This window comes from Rhineura floridana, chromosome 17, assembly GCF_030035675.1.
Source record: "Rhineura floridana isolate rRhiFlo1 chromosome 17, rRhiFlo1.hap2, whole genome shotgun sequence".
NCBI classification, from domain to species: Eukaryota; Metazoa; Chordata; class Lepidosauria; order Squamata; family Rhineuridae; genus Rhineura; species Rhineura floridana.
This window is the reverse complement of record NC_084496.1, coordinates 30,838,942-30,864,096: the sequence shown is the minus strand read 5'-3', so window position 1 is coordinate 30,864,096 and position 25,155 is coordinate 30,838,942. Positions and strand designations below refer to the sequence as shown.

At 53.2% G+C, this 25,155-nt stretch overlaps 2 protein-coding genes across 6 annotated transcripts in view; one reads left to right on the top strand and one right to left on the bottom strand.

The window, feature by feature from the left end:
* Positions 1 to 6,135, bottom strand: part of UBALD1 (UBA like domain containing 1) — a 9,360-nt gene extending 3,225 nt beyond the window's left edge. For 2 of the 3 annotated variants that reach the window (XM_061600262.1, XM_061600264.1), the window contains exon 1: positions 1,856 to 1,984. In XM_061600262.1, the coding sequence (XP_061456246.1) occupies positions 1,856 to 1,984 (129 nt within the window). Of the gene's footprint in view, positions 1 to 1,855; positions 1,985 to 5,467 lie in introns of those variants that run through there. The other variant, XM_061600263.1, reaches the window with a different exon arrangement.
* MGRN1 (mahogunin ring finger 1) lies at positions 3,313 to 25,155 on the top strand. Of its 3 annotated transcripts, XM_061600257.1 has the most exons (17): positions 5,843 to 6,122; positions 8,126 to 8,244; positions 8,906 to 8,994; positions 9,867 to 10,013; positions 10,445 to 10,562; positions 11,011 to 11,077; positions 14,334 to 14,386; positions 14,819 to 14,866; positions 17,014 to 17,082; positions 17,628 to 17,787; positions 18,360 to 18,469; positions 19,327 to 19,550; positions 20,035 to 20,152; positions 20,927 to 20,972; positions 22,599 to 22,709; positions 23,365 to 23,409; positions 23,828 to 23,917. In XM_061600257.1, the coding sequence occupies exons 1-16, from the start codon at positions 6,035 to 6,037 to the stop codon at positions 23,403 to 23,405; spliced, it is 1,608 nt and encodes a 535-aa protein (XP_061456241.1). In that variant the 5' UTR covers positions 5,843 to 6,034; the 3' UTR covers positions 23,406 to 23,409; positions 23,828 to 23,917. The 3 variants fall into 3 exon arrangements, with proteins under 3 accessions (XP_061456242.1, XP_061456241.1, XP_061456240.1); XM_061600258.1 differs by lacking the exons at positions 5,843 to 6,122; positions 23,365 to 23,409 and adding an exon at positions 3,313 to 3,553 and having other exon boundaries at positions 23,828 to 25,155; XM_061600256.1 differs by lacking the exon at positions 23,365 to 23,409 and having other exon boundaries at positions 23,828 to 25,155.

Here is a 25,155-nt window from a genome sequence, read left to right as displayed (position 1 = left end):
ATAAAGAGTCAGTGTGGTGTAGTGGTTAGAGTGTTGGACTATGACCGGGGAGACCAGGGTTTGAATCCCCACACAGCCATGGAGCTCACTGAGTGACCTTGGGCCAGTCACTGCCTCTCAGCCTCAGAGGAAAGCAATGGTAAAACTACCTCTGAATACCATTTACCATGAAAACCCTATTCATAGAGTCACCATAAGTCAGGATCGACTTGAAGGCAGTCCATTTCCATTTTTCTGCCCACGATGGCCAGTCAGAAACAGGTTGCTAGACCAGCTGGGCCCTTGCCTGATCCAGCCACCAAGCAGGCTCTTCTGATGTTCTTACAAAGTGCAGAAGAGGCGCCTTCCCAGTTTTGGAGCAGTGAACGGGCGACGCTAGGGGCAGGCTTCTGCGACATGCCCCCAAATCTTCCTGGATGTACCAAAGGGTTTTGGAGGTCCCTCTGTCTCAGTACTGCCGGCTCCAGGAATCCAGATGGCTCCCTCCCAGCCTCACATGGAGAAGCCATTGGGAACGACCTGGACCCTCTGCCTCTGAGCTCTGGCCCCAGCAGGGAAGGGGGTAATGGGGAAGTGCAACTGTACTTTCCTCCTCTTGCTCAGGGAAGACACCATGGAAGGAAATTGCACTTCAAACACCATCAAAGAGATCGATATGAGAAAACCCTCTAGAAAGGACCAAGCCAGGCAGAGGGTCTCGGGGTAGAGACACACTCCCTTTTCTGCTGGTTCCAGTGCGGAGTCTCTACCCCTCTCTTCTGAAAATGGGGGCACACAATGCTAGGCACACCCTGGCCCTTTTCACTGTAAAACCTGGTGGGAGCAGCTGGTGTTTTGTTTTTTTTTAAAAAAAGGCAGCTTCAAAGAGATTTTGCAACTGATCTGCAGATCAACCCGTTCCTCCTCCAGGTGTGGCCAATGGAAACGCTTTGGTCGGCCGTCTAGTGTGTCTACAGCCTAGTTTTAAAGTCCCTGTTAAAATGTGCATGTGCACATTTATTTTCGTTTTCTTACATTTATATCTCACCTCTTCTCCCTCATGGAGCCCAAGGCAGCACACATGTGGTACTCTGGTGGTCTTCCATCCAAGCCCTCACCAGACCCCACCCTGCTTAGCTTCAGCAAGGGGGTGGCCTCCTGTGCCCTCCGATAGCATTAGCCTACCTCCCATAGTTGCTGTTAACAAGTGGGCTAAGGTAATGAAAGTAAAGAGTAACTATATTTTATTAAATTTCATTTTGCACTAATCAATAATTTTCTGGTTTTTTTTAAAGGTCTGGAACTTGAACCAATTTAACCTTTGAACCCCTAATTCCTCTTCCCTGCTCACACGTTCATGCAGGTTTATTGGCTCGCCCTCATCCTATGCCTCGTCTTTTCTCTCCGCATCCCACTCCATCAACATCCAGGCTGTCAGCTCCTTGGGGTGGAGACCTGCCTGTAATGTCCCTTACTCTATAAGGCAGCACCGCCTAAACCGAAAGCTCAACAACAACAACCGCAGTCCAAGCCTCGTGGATCGCGCCTGGGCAGGAGGGCGCCCCAATCGTCGTGATGCAGGGCCTGCTGCAGGGCCTATGGAAGAGTGCGATGCTCTCTGCACACGCTCGGAGAAACTGCCCGTCGCCCTCCTGCTCCAAGCTAGCCCCACAACTTCCCCCTACCGATCAAAATCGCTCCCCCGCGCGCGCCTGTGTCCTTCTTTCCTATGTTTTGCGCGTCCCGAAGGCGCATCTCCGGCCCCTCCCTGGCAAGCGCCTCATCGCGAAGCACAGCGAAGCCCCCTCCCCGCCCATGAAGCCTGCCTCGCGGCTGACTACGCCGCCCCCCCCGCAGCCCCTCGGCCGGCGCCCACCTCGTACTGCCAGTGGGCGGCCTGAAGGAGCTGCTGCGCTTGGTCGGCGGCGCAGCCCGCGGCCACCACGAACTGGTTGATCATGACCTGCCGCTTCAGCTCGTCCGAAACGTTCCCCGACGACGACATGGCGCGACCCGCCCGGGCGCCCTCGCAGCCTTCACCGAGCGGCCGCCGCCGGCCCCGCCCCGCCGCTGACCCGACGGCGGCACCGCCTGATTGACACTCCGCCCGGCAGGGCAAGCGGGCACCCAGCGGCGGCCCGGGGCCGCTGGGAGCTGTAGTCCTCCTCCGGCGCTGGCGGGGGGCTGCGCCACAGGAGGCCGGCTGAGCCTTGTCGTCGCCGCCGCCGTCGTCCAAGGGGCCGCTGGCCGGCTTTGGCACGTGGGTGTGCGCGCGCTCGCTGGCTCTAGGACACTTCGGCGCACACCTTGCGCGGCCTCTTCCCTCCTGAAGCCCCTGGGCCGGACGGGCCCCGCGGTGACGGCGAGGCCTCTTGCCGCGCGCGCCGCCCTTTCCGGAGTCACCTCAAGCGCGGGCTGCGCACCTGAGGGGCAGGAGACAGCTTGAGCGTCTGCAGAGCGCGCCGAGTTGTGTCTTCCTCGAGAAGGCGTCTGCCCGCCGCGCCTCAGTGTGCAGACGCAGCGCTGCGCTGGAAGGCGTTGCCACCCATTTGCCTAGGGGGGCTGAGTTGGGGTCAGGGCGCAACCCCCAGACCTGTTTGGACTCCAGACCCTCTCCCCGGAGCGGGCTGAGGAACGCACCGTCAGCCCCAGGCGTGCGGCCGCCGCAGAGGCCACCAGAGCGGGCTGGAGTAGCTGGCCACAGGCGCAGCCTTTCCCTTGCATTCCCCCTGGCCCTTTCCCCCCCACTCCTTTCGGGTGGGCCCTTGGGATTATATCTAATCCTGTGTACAGCGCCCTCTTGCCGCCCGGGGCTCCTCGGGGTGAAAAGGCGGCGGGGGGGGGTAAATTGAAACGAGCATGAGAAGAAGGGATGCTGCTGGGCGAGGAAAGGGGTGAGAAGCGAGCCCGGCAGGCCGGTTCGCAGTGCTGGATTGATTCGCTTCAAGGGGCCGGCAAGCAGGGCCGAAGGAGGCGAGGCAAGGCCAGAAAAGCTGCCCTCCTCCAGCCTGGGAACGAGGCCCGGTTGTTCTGCGGGGGGCGCTGGTTTCTTCAGGGCCGCGTCTGTGAACATGAAGCGCATCATGCGCGGCTCCTCCTTGGGACCACGTTTCCCATAAGCCGTTGTTTTGTTTGCATACTTGTTTCTGAGGGGCTGATGTAGCCGGACTGGCATGTCAGGGCGGCCAATGGGCAAAGCCTCTGTACTGGTACCTGGCCATATAAGGTAAAGAGCTCTGACTGCTCCAATGAGCTTGCAAAGGGGCGGGTGCAGCGAGGGTCGCAGTCACGTGGCGGCCCTTGTGCAGGGACTCATGCCAGCATGGCAGAGGCGGGGCCAGATTCTGCTTAGGAAGAGCTGCCTGCCCGTGCCTGTGTGGAGGCAATGCCAAAGGCAGGGAGAAAAAAGGGGGCGGGGGGAGTGTGTTTTCGGAGGATTATCTTCCATTGCCTGCTTTTCTGTACTTTTGTACGTTTCCACCACCGGATCCCAAGCAGAACTTTTCTTCTGGTCCTGGCTGCTGTTGCAAGTGCCTCACTGTGATGTCCTTATATGTTAAAAACTGTAAATATGGTAAGTGCGTGTTTATATAGGGATATATGGTAAGTGAATTGAGTAAGAGGGGGGGAGTACATGGGCTAGAATGCTGGAGAATGTTGGATGATGATTGGCTGAGTGTTTTGAATGGCTGAAGGTATAAATGAGAGGATGACAATTGAGTAGGGGGTTGTTGAGAGGAGAGTGATAGGAAAGGAGTTGAAGTGGGAGGCATTTGGGATTGAGTGGACAGAGTTCTGAGGGAGGTTTGGATTCTATTAAGTTGATATTTGGACAGAATATATATAACCGGAAACCTAAGAGTGACACTATAGGAAACCATACGCTTGTTAAACATTCCTAAAGTAATCTTGTTATTTCCTAGTGTTATTAAATAAATACTTGTATTGGTTTACCAAAAGCCTGATCCTTGGCAGGGGATATACAGACCAGAAGGGAGGGCAGGGTAATTACCAAGGCTGAAGGGAAACTGTATCTAATGGTGGCTGCGGTGAAGGAAGAAATTGTAACATCGTCAAGTATCCAGAGCAACCCAGGATTGTATGCTTTATACTTATAGACAAAGATACAAGGGGGTTGTGGACAGCAAGGGCACCCAGACACAAAGTAACAAGCCATAGGAAGACTAAGGCGAAGTCTCTAGCAGTATTGTTTACAGGGAGTGGCTGGTGGTGCTGCCTAGCAGTGGGATCTTGAGAGATCTGTGCTAGAGCAGAGTGAGAAAAAATAAAAACGATGATCCTGACTGGTGGTGTCCTGAGGTGATGCCTAGTAAAAGGCGGTAGCCACAAGCAGGTGGGAACCTGACAGGTGGAGCCAAAGGTGGGATCGTCACACTCACCCCCCCTTTCAATCTATAAAGTGTGTGACGGGGGAACTTCCACAGCGCCAGTCCTATTGAGGTGTGGCTGGGCAGACTTTTTGAAGGCGAGAGCCTTCAACAAATTGTTACAGCGTGGAGTGCTCCAGTGTCTGGTGCCTATAAGCGAGCCAGCCATATCCTCTTTGCTGCCCCTAACATTTTGCCTTGCATACAGGCACACACTGGACAAAACTGGACAGACTTTAGCAAAATAAATGCAAGCAGACAATAAGGGACCCTAAAAAAAGAATTTGAGCATATTGCTAAAACATAAAGACCAACAACAACAAATTATTTCCATTAGTAGCAGGAGATAGTCCAGGGAAGTGGTTGGACCCTTGGATGACAAGGGAGTCAATGGTGTGCTAAAACAGGATAAGGAGATTGCAGAGAAGCTGAATAAATTCCTTGCATCTGTCTTCACAGCAGATGATATAGGGGCAAATCCCTGTGCCTGAACTAACTTTTGCAGGAAGGGAGTCTGAGAAACTGAGGCACATAGTGGTGATGAGAGATGAAATTGTAGGCCTAATAGACAAAATAAAAACTGGCATCCACCTGAGAGTTCTCAAAAAACAAATGTGAAATTGCTGATCTAACAAACTCTTATAACAAAATTATGTAACATATCTCAGATCTGCCACCATACCTGTGGACTGCTTGCGGGCTTCCCCCAGGCACCTGGTTGGCCACTGTGAGAACAGGGTGCTGGACTAGATGGGCCACTGGCCTGATCCAGCAGGCTCTTCTTATGTTCTTATGACTGACTTAACTACAGTATTAAAGAGGGATTCTGGGGGGATCCTGGAAATTGCAGATCGCTGACTTAACATCTGTTCCAGGAAAACTGGTGGAAAGTATTGTTAGAGGTAAAACAATCGAGCATGGAGAAGAACAAGCCTTGCTCAAGCTTCTGCAAGGGAAAGTCCTGTTTCCCAAGGGGGCTGTCAGTCCAAGCAGTGGGGGCAGGTTCTCTTTTCCCTGGATGGAAAAGCCGGTGTTACCCAGCAGAGAGGGAGGGTCCCAGGGGAGCAACGGTGCGCAGGCACGGCTGGATAAGGACTCACCTGCCCAGCTGAGCGGTTCCAGCTATTGCTTCCGGCCCAACAAGGTTCTGATCCGAAGAATTCAAAGCAAGAAGGAAAGAGGGAGGGATTGTTTCCCTCGTAAGAACAGCATGCCGGGCCTGATCCAGCAGCCGGGCTCTTCTGATGCTCACGCCGCTGCGTGCTTCCCTCCTGGATTGTCTCCAGTGGTTCTTTCGTCTCCCCTGGAGCGACCGAGGGGGAGGCAAGTCTGGGGAGTCTTAGGGAACCCGGAAGCTCCGTATCGATTCGAATAGTCTCCTCCATTTACCCTATCTCTATGACTATGCGATGGATTTGACTGACGGCCAGGCTCCGCCCCTGCCAGCGCCTGTTGTTTTGGCTTGCCGAGCGCGGCGCCTTCTGGGGATTGTCGTTCTGGAGCTGGGTGGGCGGCCGCGGCTAGGAGCGCAGCGAGCCGGGGAGGACTCACTTTTCCATGGTGCCCCGCGCGGGAGCGGCCTGCCGCAGGCTTCACGGACGGACGACGGACGGACGGACTTTGGTGTGGGAGTCGGAGGCCCGTTAGCCTGCCGTCCCCGTCCCGCCATGGGCTCCCTGCTCAGCCGCCGCATCGCCGGCGTGGAGGACATCGACATCCAGGCCAACTCGGCCTACCGGTACCCGCCCAAGTCCGGTGAGGCCCGCCTAGGCCCCTCCGTGGGCTTACCGACGCAACTCAGCCTCTCCGGCAGGGCCCCTTCCCCGGTGGCCCCAGCTCCCTCTCGCCCCCCCCGTACGGCATTCCTTGCGCCGCCTCCTGCTGCTCCTTCGCCCCCCCCGTTGCTAAGCAGGGAGCCCCCCTCGCTCGCCCCTCCCCCAGCATCTGGAGCCCCCCCCCCGCACTCTGGGGCCGGCCGTGGCCCCCGGCTGCCACCGCGCCACTCCTGAAACGCGTCCCCCGCTGCCTCCTCCGCGAACTGCCAGCCTGTCCCCGCTAGGAAGGGGGCCATCCAGCGCGCCCGCGGGGCCACGTCTCCCGTTCAGAACGGAGGCTCCCTGGCCAGGCAGAGGCAGCCCCACTGGGGGAAAGAGGGCGCTAGGCTCCATGGGGTTGCTCTTCCTCTCTGCCCCCCCCCAATTTCCGGCAACGGTTCTTGTGTGGGTCCTGCCCGCGGGCTTCCGTGGGGGCATCTGGCTGGCCACGCAGAGAACAGGGCGCAGGACTAGGGCGCTCGTGATGCCCTTAGCCTGGCAGGGCGCCCCCCCTCGGCCCCCCCTGTAAGGTTGCCTGCCTGCTTGCTGGCTCTCTGCTCCCAGGGACAGGCACCCGCTGCATAGCGAGGTGGGTGGCTTTACATCAGCACTGCGCAGCCCCAACCTACACGCATCTGTTGCACAGGATTCTGGCGCAAGAAGTGCGTCGCTTCCTGCCTCGTAGGGAGCCCTGGAAGGCCGCCGTGGGGTGCAGGGCAAGGGAGGCTGTTGGCTGTCAGTCAGCGGGGCCTCTACTTTGAGCTAGACGGACCAAAAGTCTGACTGTTACTATTATTAAATTTATTTCTATCCTGCCTTTTGGCCAAAGGCCCTCAAGGCGGCTTACAAAAAAATAGGCACAAGCATAAAAATAGATCAATGAAGGCAAAACAATTTACAAAAATTAAAAGACAAATATCATTATTTAAAAAACAGCAATTACAACTTATGCCCCTGCAGATGTTGCTGGACTGGATTGGATGTATGCATTGTCACATATTCCCACAAATGGAACAGTTGTAGATGCAATGCAGCTTTGTAGGTGCACCTCTGAAATTCCCTCTTGTGCCCGAGCCCTGCTGGCATCCCTTGCATCTGTTTGTTTATTTATTTATTACATTTATATACTGTCCCATAGCTGAAGCTCTCTGGGTGGTTTACAGCAATTAAACAGCAATTAAAAACAATAAAAAACAATCTGTTCACTCTGACTTGGACCATGAAGCTCGCTGGGTGACCTTCGGCCATTCCTTATCTGTCAGCCTAACGTACCCAACAAGGTTGTTGTGAAGATGCATTGGGGTGTGGGAGAGAACTGTTTGCGCTGCCATCCTTGGAGGGAGGGTGGTGGTTGTTGTTTATATGTCGTTGCTTACTACCTATTTTTTTGGTCTCAAAGCAGCTCACATTTTTAAAAGCATCTAATACAACATTTAAAATGCATCAGAGATTTAAAAAAGCACAAACAGCTAAAAGTGCTCATCCTGCAACAACATGAAAAGGGCACACCCTCCCCCGCCCAACTAAAAGATGGGCACCAGTTAGGAGCAAAATCCCTGGGTGAATAAAAATGGCTTCACCTGGCACCTTTAGAAAGATTGTTAGCGATGGCGCCAGGCAGACTTCTCTGGGGAGATCATTCCACAGTTGGGGAGGTGGCCCAGTCTCATGTTGCTACCCTCTGTACCTCCCTCAGTCAGGGCACCTGAAGAAAGGCCTGGGATGATGCATGCAGGGTCCGGGTCAAAAATCTGGCTATTGTGTAGACAGTAGGCCATCCCTGTCCAGCTAGGCTGCAGCTGAGCCACCAGCTGATGCTGACGGAAGGCACTCCATGCCACTGAGGCCACTTGTGCCTCCGGTGACGCAATGGATCCAGAAGTAGCCCCTGGTTGAATAAAAAAGTAATGAATGGATAAAACCAGGCTTTTCCCTTTTCTTCAGGGAACTACTTTGCCAGTCATTTTTTCATGGGAGGTGAAAAGTTTGACACACCACATCCTGAGGGCTATCTTTTTGGGGAGAACATGGACTTGAACTTCCTTGGTAACAGGCCTGTTCAGGTAAGTACTCATGATTTTGGTGCTCCTTTTCAGTTGGAACCTGGATTTTAGTCTGCACCACAATGAACGAGGGGGAGGGGGGGAGGGGAGGAAGCTGCCAGCCACACGCACACATCATCTCCTGACACACCCTTCTCCTGCCTGGCACTTCCCAGCGAATTTAGAGCACAGCTCCCATCATCCCTGACTATGGGCCATGGGAAGTTGTGGTCTAAATCAGCTGGAGGTTGCCAAGTTCAAGAAGGCTTCCCTAACGAGGTTTCTTTGAATTATGTTATCTTAATTTGATGGGTTACATGTTTGTTTTAAAACAACTTTCCCAGTTATGGAGGCTTTGGGGAATGTATAGGTTTCAGAAAAACAAAGTAAAAAAAATATTGAGTATGGGAAATTCGAAATGTTGGATTTCAATTTTGAAAAATCTCCTGATTTCTAAATGTGGGAAACTTTTCTTTCTTGGTCTAGCTGGAACACTTGCGAGAATACCCAATTACCCTGGTCTCCTGGGTGCCAGCTCTTCTGTCCACTGTGGAGGGCGGCATAAGCCATCCACATCTCCCCTGGCTGTTTCTAGGGCTTGGTGTGTTTCCCCTGTCCTTCCATCCTTACATTTTGCTTGCTGTGTGCTTTAACTCAGAATGCTCCTGGTTTGTTATTTCAGTTTCCCTATGTAACCCCAGCACCTCATGAGCCGGTGAAGACCCTGCGCAGTTTGGTGAATATCCGCAAAGATTCCCTTCGCCTGGTCAGGTACTTCAGACGCACCCCCCCTGGTTGTGTTACGCTTTTCAGGGCATCTGGGGGAATTGCAGTTCATTGAGCTTATACTCTGTTGAGGTCTGGGAGCTTAAAATTCAGGCTGTATGATTATTCTAGCTGTGCAGTTGCCATCAGTTATGCAAATTTGTCTCTTTGTGAAGAAGGGGCTTCACTTGGCCACTTTGTTTGCACAACTTGCTTGATAGTCTGAAATTCAGGTGTTTTGCTTTTAAAAAAAACCCTGTGAGCTCTTGTTTGGGGGATGAAGAGTGAGACTTTCTTTGTCTGTCCTAGATTTAGTGGGCTGTTGAACGGAGCATTTTAAAGGGGTGTGTCTGTGTTTTGGGTTACAATAAATCTGAATGTTGCACTCAGTAACAAATGCCACACTTGCAGGGAAATCTGGAGACACACGAGATCTAGAAAGCAGGTGGTCTAGAACTTTCTTTGTTTCCACTGTAATTCTGGTCAGAATGGAGCGGTTGAGTTGAGGGACTGAAGGCATCTGGGCAGGTGAATATGAGTGCAGGCAACGAGGCAGAGGAGAGTCTGTCTCCTGAATAACAGATGTTTGGTTTTTTGTAATTTTTTAAAATAATTGTATTGTGAGGTTCTTGTTCTACGTTGTACATGGCTTCAGAGACCGTCTAGCAGAAAAGCTGCTAATATAAATAAATATTGTGGGCATCTTAAAAAGTGTTGCAGATTATATCATCCTGAATACCGGGTGGGTAATAAAGGGCCGTGAAGAAGCTGAGGCGGTGGGAGGGTTCAGCTTCTGCACCAGGCAAGAGATTGCAATATGCTTAATGGCCAAATGGGCCTGCTGTGGGTCTGCTGACTCAGCCACCCTTTTACCATAGGTATAAAGAAGACAGTGACAGCCCCACCGAGGAGAACGGGAAGCAGAAGGCCTTGTACAGCCTCGAGTTCACCTTTGATGCTGATGCGCGTGTCGCAATCACCATCTACTGCCAAGCGACAGAGGAGTTTATGAGCGGCATGGCAGTGTAAGTGCTGGAAACCCTGGCACTGAATGGCCTTGTGGCCGCCTTGGGCTCAGTGCAGGAAACCCTCTTGCCTAGGACAGGTCTTGTGTCTGTTGGGAACATCTTCACCCACCCATTGGTGGAATGTGGTCCTTCTAGAAATGGGTACCTTAGCCTTAAGTTCACCAGCGTGGCTCAGTGGACGATATTTTGCTGTCCCCAGTGTTAGTGTTGGCATCTCTGCAGCACTGAGAGGTGCACTCTGGGATAGATTGCAGACTGTATCCCTTCTTTACGTGCAGAAACAGTAGCTTAGACTGGGGTGTCAGCAGGTGGCCCTTGGAGGCAGTGGCTCCACGGGCCCACGCCGTGGGCTGCCGGTGAGACCGCAGCATCTGCCTCCAGCTGCCTCTTCATGGGATCGTGCGTCCCTCTTCTTCTCCCGTCTGCAGCTACAGCGCAAAGAACCCTTCTCTGCAGTCGGAGACGGTGCATTACAAGCGAGGCGTGAGCCAGCAGTTCTCACTGCCGTCCTTCAAGATTGACTTCTCCGACTGGAAGGAGGATGAGGTGACATTCCTGGCCTCTCAGCACCTTCCAAGAGATTCAGAATTGGGTCTCTTGGCTTAGCAATGGCACAAAAGCGTCTGGCTCTCTTCCCTCCCCCCCGCCCTTTATGTAGCTGGGCCTGGCTCCTGGATGTTGGGGGGGCTTGAAAGCAAAGCAGGTGTGGTGGCCTCCGCACAGGAGCAGATTTGTAGAGCTGCTGGGAGATGAATTTAGAGGGTTATCTTGCCCCAAGAGGAGGAGCTAGAAGGAAGGTGAAGGGTTGTCTGGCACCCTGTCATGGGCTCCAGCACCCTGCCACCCAAAGAAGCAAGAATCCATCCCCCCCCCCAAAAAAAAATAGAGTGTTGTGATACCTTTTCCTTGAATGAGCCTTGGCTTGTAAGCCACAGAACTCTCTCCCGGGCTGAGGCTGGCAAGACTGATCCTCCTCTGTGCTCCTTCCTTCCAGCTGAACTTTGATCTGGACCGAGGCATCTTCCCCGTGGTCATTCAGGCTGTGGTGGATGAAGGTGATGGTAAGGCACCACCCACTTCCTTGGTTTGTCTTCCCGTCCCTTGGAGGGGGAAGCCTGTCAGGCTGGCCGAGTTGCACCCGTCGTGTTTTGCCCGGAGACTTGAGGGGCATTCCGAAGGGGCCACGCTGCACTGGGCCCGACCGTCCCAGGAAATGTATTCAGAATGCTCAACTTCTGTGCTGGGGGCAAGAGGATGGGCTTGCCTGGTGGCTCCTGTGCAGCTTTTGGCTTATGCCACCTCCAGCTTCTGTTCCCACTTGTAGCTCTGCAGCTCCTCCAGTGGGGCTGCAGTCTCCTTGGCCACCGCCATATGGGAGATGGGAGAGCCTTTGTGTCCTGCTAAAGAATGCCAGTATTTCTAGTAAGCAAAGACTGGTATTGCCCAAGGGATTTGGGTCACCATCAGTTTCTGTAGATTCATCACTAGTTTCATCTGGGACACTTGGGAGGAAAAAGACAACTGGGGCACGTTACTAACCCACCGTTCCTATGCTTCCATAGTAGGATCTGTAGCATGGGATGTCTGCAAGCAGAGTTGGAAGAGTTGTTCCCTTGAAAGGCATGTGCCCAAACCCACATCCTGCAGTTTCTGTGCATCTGCAGAGCCAGAGACAATTGGGATCTTGTTTTAAGGAGCTCTTGCATCTCCCTGTTTGCTTGTACCAGCATGCCATGTGAGGAAAAAGGAGAGTGTTATCTTCTGTTTGTGTCACTGGGAGTCTGGGTCAGGCAAGGCCCCAAAGCATGTGGTCACATGATGGTTCAATGAAAACATCTGCCCCGTGTGTGTGGCTGTTGTGAAAAAGGCAAATTCCATGCCAGGAATCATTAGGAAAGGGATTGGAAATAAAATCGCCACTATCATAATGCCATTGTACAGATCTATGGTGCAGCCTCACTTGGAATGCTGTCTGCGGTTCTGGTCGCCTCACCTCGAAAGGATATTGTAGAGCTGGAAAAGGTTCAGAAAAGGGCAACCAGAATGATCGAGGGGATGGAACGACTCCCTGTGAGGAAAGGTGGCGGCATTTGGGTCCTTTTAGTTTAGAACAAGAGTGAGTCAGGAGGGGCCTGACAGAGGTCTTTAGAAAATGCATGGTGTAGGAAGAATAGAGGTTTTTCTCCTTCTCTTACCCTCAAACTCAGCATGGTCCTCCAGCAAAGCAGAGTGTTGGAAGATCCAGGGCCGACAAATGGAAGGACTTCCTCACAATGCACAGGGGTGGAGAGGTGGATTTGGCTGGAAGGCCAGGTGGTTACCTCCCCTTCCCCTGCAGGCCAAGTTTGACAGGGTGTGTGGCTGTCCACCTGTCAGTTACCTGATGTCAGGTGACCCCTTTTTTGCCTACATACTTTGAAATCAAACCATGCAGGCAAAGGCACAGGCTGCAAAGCACCACTTATCAGCTGGTGGGTCTTCGAAAGCCTTGCACGGAGGGCTTTGCAGGCGCAGTCACTGATAGTCGGTCCCTGCAACCCTAATTCCGGCTGAGCTGGGTCTTTCACTGCCCCACACCTGATGCCATAGACAGCATCGGGAGTTGGGCAGGCGGGAGTGGCCTTGCGGCCCGCGTGGGGAGGCCTGGCAGGCCTGCTTCGATCCCTGGGCAGAGGATCCCCAGCCCTGACTGGGCACACAGTTTGAAAAAAAAATGGATAGAGAGAAGTGCCCCCCCATAACACTAGCACCCTGCATGGTCAACCAGTGAAGCAGAATGTTGCTGATCAGAGTGCCTTGAAAGAGGCGGGGGGGGGTGTCCTCTCCTTAAGAGGACCTCCCTGGACCCAGAAGTGTTAAACAATGAAAATGTCCCCTTTTGGGGCAAGGTGGCGGCGATGCAGTTTCAGGCATGCGTGGTGAAAACTGATTGCTTGGATCCATTTCAGTCTGGCTTCAGGTCTGGCCATTGCACTGAAACTGCCTTGGTCCCCCTGGTTGATGACATTTGTCGGGAGCGAGATGAGGGAAGTGTGACTCTGCTCATTTTTCTTGACCTCTCAGCTGCTTTTGGTGCTGTTGACCACAGTATTCTGGAGTGTCTCGGGGAGGGAGGCTTTAGAGGCACTGTGCTTCATACCTCCAGGGCAGTTTCCAGAAAGTAGTTGCGGGAGGCTCCTGTGTGGCACCATGGGAGCTGCCCTGTGGTGTCCCTCTGGGTTCTATCTCCCGCCCCCGCCCCCTGCTATTTAACATCCACATGAAGCCGCCGGGAGCTGTCATCAGGAGATTTGGAGTGAAATGTCATCAATATGTGGATGATACCCTTCTCTCTTTCTCCCCGTTCTTTCTGAATTGGGAGAGGCAGTTGAAGTGTTAGATCCGTGCTTGCAGGCAGTGATGGGCTGGATGTGGGCCAATGAATTGAGGCTGCATCTTGCAACCTGGAAAGACTTGTGTTTGTCCTGAATGGGGTTGCACTCCCCTGGAAAGTTCAGGTCTGTAGTTTGGGGTGCTCCTGAAGTCAGCCTTGTTTCTAGAGCCTCAGGTGGCGTCAATGGCTAGGAGTGCCTTTTGGACAGAGATGACTTGGCCTCTGTACTCCAGATTGTGCTCTTGAAGAGGAAATTTCAACTGGTCCAAAATGCGGCAGCCAGATTATTGATTGGAGTTCCATTTAGATCTCTCATAACCTGTTTTAAAACTGCTGCATTGGTTGCCAGTTTGTTTCTAGGCCCCATGTAAGGTCCTCATGCTAGTGTTTAAAACCCTAAATGACTTAGGTCTCAAATATCTGAAAGACCGCCTCCTTCCGTACAGCCCCACTTGGGTGTTGAGATTGGCAGAAGGGCCCCTCTTGATAATTCCACTGCCCTCAGACGTTTGGGGTGGGGATAGCCCCAGGAGAGGGCATCATCTGTGGCAGCCCTTAAGTTGTGGAATTCCCACCCCACAGAGGTGCGCCTGGCAACTTCAACTGTACAGCTTTTGTTTTATGCTGAAGAGGCACCTCTTCACCCTGGCTTTTGACTGTCTATCCATCTACTTTATCTAATATAATCTATATTCAGACCCTCTCTAGTTGTTTTTAATACTACATTGTTGTGACCTGCCCAGGGACCTTCTGGTGAAGGTGTTGGTAATAAACTTAATTATCATCATCATCATTGACAGCCCTGCTGCTGGGGGAATCAGACTGTGGGCGCCCCTTGTGGCTCCACCTGGCCTGAACCTCTTGTGGGAACGGGGGTGGGTGGGTTTGGGCTGCCTGCGGCCCCCTTGCCTCCTCCTCATGGCCCCTTGTGCTTTTCCTCCTAGTTGTTGTGGAAGTGACTGGTCACGCCCACATCCTTTTGGCTGCCTTTGAAAAGGTAAGTGCGTGCGAGACTGCACCCTCCAGCAGCCCCCTTTTGCCCCTGGGTGAGGGTGAGGGGTCCATCAGCAGCTGCTGCTTGTCCCCCCCCCCAAGACAGTGGGGCTTAGGCTTGCCCCCTTAGGCAATAGAAACGGGTGGGAGGCTTTGCCTCTCTGTGACTCCTGTTGCTCCTTTTTGCCCCACTGCCCTCCCAGGCCCTTCGGTGCACTCTCCTCCTCCTCAGGTGCCTTTAGTGGGAAAATCTGCAGAATCTGAAGCCTTGGATTGTGTAATCAAAACAAATCCAATGGATCTGTGCAATAACCCTACAAAATGGACCGAGGGGTTTCCTTAGCAAGTAATCCAGACTTTCCCTACATATGGTACGCTTATGTGCATTCTTAGGATAGAGCAAATCTGTCCCTGTCATGTCTTTTTCCCTCCACAGCATGTTGATGGGAGTTTCTCGGTGAAGCCCTTGAAGCAGAAGCAGATCGTAAGTCCTTGCTTGCCTCTTTGTAAGGCTGTGCTTTGGCATTGATGCTGGTCCTGCACCATGCCCACTGACCTGCTTGGCAAGTGGACCAGGGTCCCCCAGGGGCACTCATGCTGTCTGGGCCTCACAGCCAGCTAGCCGGGCAGAGCTTGGCCTTTCTGATGCCCAGGCTGTGTGTGGGTTCTGGCCCTGTGATCCCTCTGCCTGTTCCTTGAAGAACTCTTGAGCAGGGAAATGCTCCAGTGGGTGAGGTGGTGTTGGAGAGAAGGCTTCAGACCCCTCCCCAGTCACAGAGCTCAGGGGGGGACTTTTGGACGAGTTACTCTCTTCGTCCTCCTCCTCCTCCAGAAAGCGGAAATGAGAAAGAGCTCTCTCCGCCGGAGAGTCTCCGGGGATATCCCATCCACACCCCATGTGGCAGAAAAGAAACCTTAAGTCAGTGACACTCTGCCTTCACTGACTCTCCACTGATCTATCTGATCTGTCCCCTTTGAGCCTAGCTTTGTTTCTTGGTGAAAATGTTGATTTGTATGCCACCTTTACGTTTCTAAACACGAACGTCTGGCTATCCTGTTTTGTAAGACCTTAGGGAGAGGAAGGACCTGGCTGTTGACAAGAGGGTGGACTGAATGGGATTTCAAAGCCTTTTTCATCATTGGGCCAAGGTGCTTCTGCATCATTAAAAATGTTCACCCTCCCAGATTCACCTGCTCCTTCCCCAGAATTGTCTCCTCCCCCTTCACTTCTGAGCTCTCCTTTCAGTTAGGCAGTCTCTGGATGGTGTCCTGTCCATGCTTACGCACACTGGCCTCATACGGACGTAACAATAAACCGTTACTGTGAAAGGGCCTACCTGAGCCTCTGCTTCACATGCTTCCCCGTCTCCTCCTCCAGCCTGGCTGCAAGGAGGAGCTCTGTGGCCTTTGCGTCTGTTTTTAGCCCACTGCAGTTAGTCATTTTATCTGAACCCGGGAGATTAATCTTAACCATGGTTTGTTGAAACAAACCAGCTTCAAACCATAATTTATGAAGCTGTTTTGCTTCAACTAACCTTAGTTAAGATGAGCCACAGCTTAGGGTTCAGATACAATTCTAAACTGTGGTTAATTGAAAATGGAAGTTGGAAACTTCTGAACTCGTTGCAGCTGCACTGGAAGAGGAGGAGGAGGAGGCAGCTGGCAAGTCTGAAGATTGGACAGGCTTGTTCACTGCCCCCCCCCGTAGTTTATCATTGCATTTAAATCAGGCCACTTTGGGCTTTAAGGTTAGCTCAGCAGTCATTTTCAGATGGGGTTTTGCCACTAACTTGCATGGTTTCAAAAGAGGTTTATTCCCCATTCCCTAGAAGGATGTTTCTCTTGTTGCTGTTTTTTTATTGGATTTACTACATTGAAAACATTAAATAAAATATATTACGGTAGGGCCTCACTCATATGGCAGGTTACGTTCCAGGCCCCTGCCGAAAAGTGAAAACCGCCGGAAAGTGGTGCCCTACTGTAGTCCAGCCATTGCGCTACAGCTGACAGCGATCAGCTGTAGCGCGGGATCAGCTGTAGCGTGGGGAGCTTACGCACTACAGCTGATCGCTGTCAGCTGTAGCACAATGGCTGGAGCTCCCCATGCTCTGCTGGCGCTTCCATATTAGTGGAACGCTGAAAAGCGGGGCCCTGCTGTATTACTATTTTATTTTATTTTTTTAAAAGAGGCTTAGACAGATTCCCCGAGGATAATGCTCTCAATGGGTACTAGCCATGAATCAGAAATGGGGCGAGTACTGCTGCTGTCCTTCTGGGCTTCCCACTGGGGCCTCTGCTGGCCTGCGCTGAGAACAGGATGCTGGACTAGATGGGACCCCTTTGGGCGGATCCAGCTGCTGCTGATGGTGCAGGGCTCTTCTGAAGTTCTTAGGTGCTCAGTGGGGAAGGAACATTGCTGCCCTTGTATTTCTCTGTTTCTGTTTCAATCTGTTTTCATCCATTTTACTTTCTCTTCTTTGTTTTTTCATTTTCTGCTGTGTATTTGTATTGTGTTGTGTTTAACTTCCGTGGTAAGCTGCCTTGACTATCTGGGTAGAAATAATAACAACAACTATACCGGGACAGGTTTCTTGGTAATAGCCGCCAATGCTTCCTGTTCCCCTCCCCCAGGTGGACCGGGTCAGTTACCTGCTTCAGGAGATCTACGGCATTGAGAACAAGAACAACCAGGAGACGAAGGTAGGGAGCCCTCCCCCCCCGCTGTCCCAGGACGGAAAGGCATTAGCAGACCGAGAGGGGAGCCCCCCATTCAGAGGGGAATAAGCAGAGCTGGAGGGCTGAGCTCTTCCTCCCTCTTATGGCCACCCCAGTCCTGTGAATGCTCCCTTGCGGTGCTTTGGATCTCCAGAGGGGTCGGAGGTCATCTCGTGGCCCACAGGGGCTCAGAGCTGTGGCTCCTTTCAGCCTCCCAGCATACACTGCAGCTGACCCCTGCCACGACAGAGATGGTGTGGGTGCATGGTTCCCAGGTGTGGAAGGTGAGGGTTGTTCTCGATGGGGTTGTGCTCCCTCTGAAGGGACAGGAAAGCAGCTGAGGGCTGCTCATGGAGCTGCCTTTGTCCGTGGAGGCCCAGGTGTCAAAACTGAGATACTGCTGGCGGTAGCAGAGTGGGGGAGGGTGCCTGTTGGAGACCAGAAAGGGGCCTGCAGGCTTGTCCTGTAGGTAGATGGTTCCAAGTACTTTGTTGTGAGAAATGGGCCTTCAGTGACTGTACCCCCTGCAGCCCTGCGATGATGAGAACAGTGACAATAGCAACGAGTGTGTGGTGTGTCTCTCAGACCTGCGGGACACCCTCATCCTGCCCTGTAGGCACCTCTGCCTCTGCAACTCCTGTGCCGACACCCTCCGCTATCAGGCCAACAACTGTCCCATCTGTCGCTTGCGTGAGTAGCTGTGGGGCGGGGCAAACGAGCCCAAGGCTTGGAGTGCACGGGTCCCACACACGCTCCTTACCTTTGACGACTGCAGTGGTCCCGTCTGATGCAAAGGACACCAGAGTTCTCCACTATCCAGTGAAAGTCTCTTGGAAAGTCCTTTGCTGATTGGATGGGAGGGAACTAAATATTAACGCTCTCGATTCAATTTCTGTGGTATAGCAAGGTGTGCATGTCTTGCCAAATGAACACAGGAGCATTGCAGTGTTCTGAGTTAAGCGGTGGTGCAAGTTTCTGAGGCCTGTCTCTTTAAGGGGCTCTGCAGGGCCAGCCGGCAGTCGGTCTTGGCATCGGAAAGGGCTGATTGGAAAGTTAGGCCCGTACTGGAACACCTGGAGTCAAATCCCAACCCTTTGCTGCAGCACTTGCTGTGTTTCTTGATAAACTTGGTTAGCAGATGATTTGGGGGGTCCAAGCGCTCCTGACCGCACCCAGCATGCCGTAGGCAAGGAAGATGCATCTTGCCCCCAAAAGACTTTGGGTAAAAGATTGGAACGGTCTCCTCTTGCGTTTCCCCTCAGCCTTCCGAGCCCTGCTGCAGATCCGAGCAGTGAGGAAGAAGCCTGGGGCCCTCTCTCCTCTCTCCTTCAGTCCTGTCTTGGCACAGACCTTGGACCACGATGAGCATTCGGTGAGGAATGGCCCCTCAGTAAATAGAGGCAATGATCGGCACTCCCCTGCACATTCTTCTCCTGAGCAAATAATGATGCTTTCACTGCCAAAGCACGCTTGAAGCCTAGGAGGTTGAGAGGCTGTTTTGCCCAGGGTGGAAAGGAGTTAGTTTTGGCTTTGGGCAAACTGGGGTTCATTTTCCCCTTTGCCAGAGGGCTGGCTCCCTCCCTCTGGTAATGTGGAGGTGGTATCAGCCTGCCTCATAGGTTGCAAGGATGAGATGCTATAAAAGGGCAAAGGGGGGGGGAAGAGAGCAAGAGGTAAACCAGCTGGCTGGTTGTATTTTATTTTATCTTCTTCTACTCGATCCCTCCTTCCTTCTGTCCTGGAACCCCCAAGGTGGCTTACATGTGGCGGTCCCAGGCAGTCTCCCCTCCAGACCTGCAGAGCTTCAGCGAGGCGGTGGCCTCATGTGCCCTTCAGACCATACCCTGATGGGCCTGTTTAATCCTGAGAGCCCCCAGCTCCACTGGTCAGATAAAGAGAGCATGAGATGCCCTCTAGAAGATAAACGCTCCCTCCTCCTGATCATGAGTGTGTGGTTTTACAATGTACAACAATGCTTTGTTTTTGTTGATACCTTTCTTTTGTTTTTATTGGTCTTCAGCTTTGTCAGCTGCCTTGTAAGGAGTTCATCTTAAGAGGCATGTGATAAATATGTAAACTACTTGATGCAGTGGTCCTGGAGAGGTGCACTCTCGGGCCAAGCTGTGTGGTTGAGGGCAGAGAGCTAGAGAGGCTTTAATTCCAGATGGTTTAATTTACAACAAATGATAGGCGTGGTTGAGCTGAAGTCTTCCCATGTTGCCTCTGCAGTGTTCGGACAACATCCCTCCTGGCTACGAGCCCATTTCTCTGCTGGAAGCCCTGAACGGCCTGCGCTCCGTCTCGCCTTCCATCCCCTCAGCTCCCCTCTACGATGAGATCAGCTACACCGGGGTGCTGGATGGGCTTCCCCTCTCCGGCAGGCCCCTCGTGGGTCTTGACCGAGCGGTGGAGAGCAGCCACCAGAAGGGCAAGCGCAGCAAGTCACCTGACAGGTGAGAGAAGCACCTTAGGCAGCTGCCTTGGCCCATCTGGCTCAGTACTGCCTGCACTGACTGGCAGCAACGGCTCTCCAGGGTTTCAGGCAGGGTCTCTCCCAGTCCTGCCTGGTGATGCTGCCATTGAGAATTGAACCAGGGACCTTCTGCATGCAGGGTGGGTGTTCCTCCACTGCGCCACGATGGCCCTTCCCCGTTCCCATGGGCCGCCACCTCCTTCTCCCCAAGCACTGCCCAAAGGCTCTGTGGCTGCGCCACCCTTCCTTTCCTTTTCCCTCACCTGGTGACTTCCTGTTCCCCGCCAGCCCTCCTTGCTGGGGACAGTGAGGCAGGCCTGTGCCTTGGCAGACCAGTGGGCTTCTGCTTGGGAGTGTGTTGAGGGGAGGAGACCCCAGGCGTCTTCCTGCCTGGACCTGGGTCCATGGCCTGAGTGCCAGCACCTGTTCCTCAGTCTCTCAGCCATCTCTCTTGCTCTCCCCAGCACTCTCCGCTCTCCCTCTTCACCAATCCATGAAGAAGACGAGGAGAAGCTTTCAGAAGACTCTGACCTGCCCCTCAGTGGGGCAGAGCTGGTTCTGCAGGAGGGCGGCTCCCCTGAGGTGACTCTCTCCCTCTCTCCCTCCTTCACAGGTGTAACTCTCCTGCCTCTTGGGCTGTCTGCTCCAAGCTCAACCATGTGTGCGGTCAGTGTTTGTGGTGCTTTCAACTGTGCCAGAAATGTGCATGCCTCATCTTTCTGTGCACAGTTGAGGAACTGCATAGGAATACCCAACAGCTCCTTGGCTGAGTGCCCCAGAGAAAGGGGGCTGGTCCTGTGTCTGCTTGCAGACAGTGATGGGCTCCTCTGGCGCCAGGAAGTGTCCTTTGGGCCGTCCTCCCATTAGGCACGGAGAGAGGCAGACATGTCTCGTTGGCCCCACGGACTCCAGGTCTCCAGCCCTCGTCAGATTTGTAATGGGTGTTTTTATTCCTATTTACATGTGATTTTACTGGGTTTTATGTTCCATATTAGGGGGGGGGTTTGTTAGGTGCTTTGAATATACTTTTCTACAGAAAAGCTGGGCATACCTTTATTAAATAAACAAAATTGTCAAGTAGAGAAATGTCCCAGCTGCTCCGTTCAATGAGATCCAGAGCAACCTAGTTCCTGCTTTAAGAAAACAAACTCGGTTCTGGAATTATTTCTTCAGCCTCCAGGAAGTGGTGTTGGTTTCTGCTTATTTGGAAAGGAAAGCAGAGGGGTGTGTGTGTGGGGGGGAGGCTTTAGGAAGAGCTTAGCCAGGAGCCCCACGCCCTCCTCCTGTGCAGCCCAAATCTAAGGGCAGAACTTGGCAGAAGTGAGAACTGTTCTTCTTTTTCTCCTATATTTCAAGAGTCTGACAGTGGAAGAGGCAGAGGCAGCCACCTCACTGCAGCAAGGTAAGCCCTGGCTGGGCCTGTGGTGGGCTAGAGTGGGGTGGAGGACCTTCCTCACCCCTGGGCCGGTCCCCTTCTGCATGCATAATAAAAAAAATATTTTGATCACAGACCAGTACATGCATATCATAAATAAATCAGAACCATATAAAACAGGTAAAATCAAAACTGAATAGGAGATTACAGTCAGTATACCGGATTCTTATATAATATCATTTGTCATCAATTTCCGACATGCAATGGCAGCAGCACGGAAACTAGCCACTTTTGCAGTAACCTGTGGATTCATATTTGCCAATAAATGCATTAAGTTAAAACTCGTCGGATTTACCCGGAATGAACTGTAAAATTGGAGTAATAAAAGGATAACAAAAATCCCTGTAAAGGGAACAGTGCGATAAAACGTGATCCGCAGTTTCCACTTCTCTGATTCCACATGGACAGACCTGTTCATAATGGGGTACCCTTCTTTACCCTCCATCCAGGAGGGCAGATGGCAGAACATTGAACTTAGCTGCAGTGAAAGCTCTTCTGAGTTTAGGGATATTCACATTTGTCAAGTAGCACATGGGCACCAATGCTCTCCTGTTGTCCTTGAATCTGGGGTGCCTGACAGCAAGACTCAAAATGTTTTTGTAATTCTATATGCCAGATTCGCTGTTGGATAGTAGTTTTTGCTTTTACATATTCAAGAGTAAATCCCAGCTTTCATGGTTTCCCAAACAGCGAGCTTTTCCATCTTGACTGGTGTGCATCACTTAATGTCAGTGGGGCCAAGCCCACAGGAGAAAAAATCAGCTTCCTGAGGATCCATGTGCGGGCTTCGATAGAAATTAGCCCCACTTCTAAATGGAGCAACACGTTGGGCACATAGCTCGGAACTCCGAGCACAGCTCTCAGAAACTTCGTCTGTGTGATCTCCAGGAGCCCGATGCATGGAAGGTTACACCCGGATAAGGGCAAGATGACCTGTTCAATAAGATGGTTAATCTGCCATTAATGCTTTATTCTTTTCCTGGTGGAGACTAATATCTTGGACTTAACGTAATTAATCACCAAACATTTCTTACTGGTTGGAGGTAGACACAGAAAGACTGTTAGGAGTCGGTCCCCCAGAGGGGTGGAGCACAGCCCCAGTTTGTGGTGGTGACCGGTCCGGCTGAGCAGAACAAACACACACACAAAAATCAGGAAACATCCAAGGGTATAGAACAAAAAAAGAGAAATGTATCTCAAGGATTCCAAAACAATGGACAGTTTGCAAATTTAATCAAGTTTGCAAAGCTTTCTGCTGTGCAAGTTCTTTTGAAACAAAAGTTTTGATTACAAAGAAACAAAATAATCTCTTGATAAAGGCCATTGTGCCAAAATGCAGTGGTCATATTTACAATAAAGCTTTACATAGCTATGGCATCCTTGAGAGACTCTCTCTCTCTCTCTCTCTGGAGCAGGAATAAGAGTAGCAAGCAAGTGAGGTGTGGAAATGTGAAGGGCTCAGGGGAACTGGGGTGGGTAGGATTGGGGGCTCTTGGCCCATCAGGATTGCCCTTGGCCTATAGGGGAGCGTTGCTTGGAGTGGAAGGTCTCTGAGTGCACCCAGGCACTGAGGCTTCCCTTTCTCTGTCTCAGGTAGCCAGCCTCACTCTGTCGAGGCCATCGTCCAGGAGAGCAACAGCACCTGCGAGCCAAGGAACCTCTCCCTGCTGGAGGGCAAACTGCCAGCCGACGTGTATCTGCCAGGTAACCGATAAAAACGGGGAGTGTCGCTGTAGCCTGACCTGGGTGTATCGGCTTCCCCCTGACACTTCCTCCGCCGCCCTGCTGAGAAGGGCGGGCCGTTGCCCTCCCTTGGCTAGCAGGGAAGGACCCTGGCCTGCCTCTGTCCCCATGTTGCCCCCCCTCCTGCTCGAAGGTCCTCTGTTTCTTCTGCTCCTGCAACTGCCCTGCTGCTGCTGCTCCTCCCCCCCCCAGGCACCTGCAGGTTGCGCCCACTGGAGGGTGGGTATTGTCTGCGACACACAGACCTGCAGAGCCCGCCAGTGGCCACGGTGTACAGGCCACATGCATGTTATGCAAGGCAAGGTGGACAGCTGGGAGAAAGGCACAGCCAGCCCCCTCGAGTAGCAGAGGTGGAGGGGTAATGCAACACTTTTGTAACCCGGAGGGCAACTGGGGGGGTGAGTGTAAGGATCTCCTGGGGCGGGAGGGACCAGAGTGTATTAGAAAAGGGAGGAGTGGGGCTAGTGATTCATGCCGGCAAAGACGTATGGTCTGCGTTCCAGCGCCACCCAGTGTCCCATGTGTGGTACAGCAAGGGGGTGTCTGTCCATCTGTTCTGATGACTTTCTAACGTCTCCCTCCTTTCTGTCTGCCCCGCCCCGCCCCGCCTGGGCAGCCCTCGGCCTGGACTCCTGCTCTATTGGGATAGAGGAGTAAGCTGGTACGTCTTCTCTTTCCTTCACGTATGCCGGCAGGTGCCTTTCATGAGGGTGGGTGGGGAAGGGCAGCCAGAATTCGGGTGTGGGGAGGAGGCGCTTTTGTCTTGGAGTGGCTGGCCAGTCTCTGGGACTTGGCCTGATGCGCAGCACAGCTTTCCCTTGCTGTTATTTTCTTGAGAGAGGACTCGTTCCTCCTCATTTAAAACTGGCAAAGGGGGAGGGCCCTTGGCAGTCTCTTTCAGCGGCCAGACACCCACCTCAGAGATCCCCCGAATCACACATCCGCGTGGTGGATTTTGCGGCCCCTACAGCCCGGCCTCAGCCCTCTTCCTGGACTTCCAGAATGCCTGGGGACAGATGGACTGAGATGGGCCGCGGAGCGCCTCAGTCTGCCTCTCTCTCCCTCCTTCCCTCCTGCAGGATCTTCCGACTTCACCAGCACTCTCCCGAGCTGTCGGACCAACTCTTCTGGGCAGCCCTTCCTGTTCACCGAGCCCCATCTCTGCGTGGAAAGTGGGCAGAGCCCCTCCTGAGCACCCGGCTCAGGGGCCGAAGCCACAGCCTGGGCGCTTCCAATGCCAACTGCCTGGGCCTGCTGTGCGCTCTCCCTGCCTGTGGGAAGCTGCCCCTCCCTCCTCCTCCCTCCAGCAAAGGGTTCTTTTATGTGACACAGATTCATACGCAATGCACGCTGGACATTGTTTCCCTTCTGTCAGGCTCAGCCTTGACCCAGGACTGACTCTCTCCCGAGGACTATTTTGGTCTTTGTACAGATGTGCATGACGTCTCAAACGCAGCTCTTCCCTTTCCGGACTGGATGTGACCCAGGTGCGAGGAGGGAAAGGCCTTCCCTCCTGCCTTGCTGTTCTGTTCTCATCGCCTCCCCCCTTGCCTTGTCCATATCTGTAGGGGCCCTGGCCCCCTTCAGTCTTCTCCTTCCCGATCCCCATCTCCCAATTTCCGCCGGGCTGCGCTGCGGTTCTCTGGCGGCAGCATCCAGCTACGGGGCAGGTGGTTCCTCCCCCTTCTCCTGCAGAAAGGAAACGGGGAGGGCAGGCACTTTCTCTCCTCCATGCTTTGCCATGGAAAACCCAGAAAAGCACCCTGTGGGAAAGTCAGGCTTGGCTGCTGGGGCTGGGAGCTGAGCTAGAGAGGTGATGCCACCAGAGGAGGTGGCAGAAAACCGGTGTGGGGAGCCTGCCCAGCCTTGTGAGCTCAGCTCTCAGCTGTTTCCCCCACACACGCACACACAAACCTGCCGAATCCACTCTAACCTGACACCTGCACTCAAGCCCTGGGCCTGGAAGAGGGCTTGCTCTCCACTTGGAGCTGCCCTCACAACTTGTGTGGATGCTTCTCTGTGCATTTGGGAGTGGCGTAGAGAAACTGCTCTTGGGGGCGCTTTTGCCCGAGGGCGATGCCAACAAAGCCGGCTGCTTCCCCTTTGCCTGAGGCAGTTGGAGGGCAGTGCTCTGCCAGGCCATTCTGTCACTTGCCAGGGCCATGCCTCGAGAGGGGGGCATAGCCTTTTCCATCCCCACCTTGAGCTCCCGGGCCTGGGCCCAAGCTGCCTTGTGCCTTTGCCACTGCCACCGTCATCTGTACCCGGGAGGAGGGGGTCCCTCCCCTTGTGGACTGGCTGCCCAATTCTGCCAGCCGCTTCCTTGCCCTCCTCTGCTAGGGGCCAATCTCTTCAGAGCTGGGTTGATGTGTTTCTATATTTATAGTAATAAACCTCTCCTGTGTCA

What these genes read in the sequence shown, in the direction of transcription:
- MGRN1 (XM_061600256.1), top strand. Translation starts at nt 6,035, where the DNA reads ATGGGCTCCCTGCTCAGCCGCCGCATCGCCGGCGTGGAGGACATCGAC. An exon ending in CCGACTGGAAGGAGGATGAG is followed by an intron (nt 10,563 to 11,010) that starts GTGACATTCCTG and finishes CCTTCCTTCCAG; the next exon opens with CTGAACTTTGATCTGGACCG. An exon ending in AGCCGACGTGTATCTGCCAG is followed by an intron (nt 22,710 to 23,827) that starts GTAACCGATAAA and finishes TCCCTCCTGCAG; the next exon opens with GATCTTCCGACTTCACCAGC.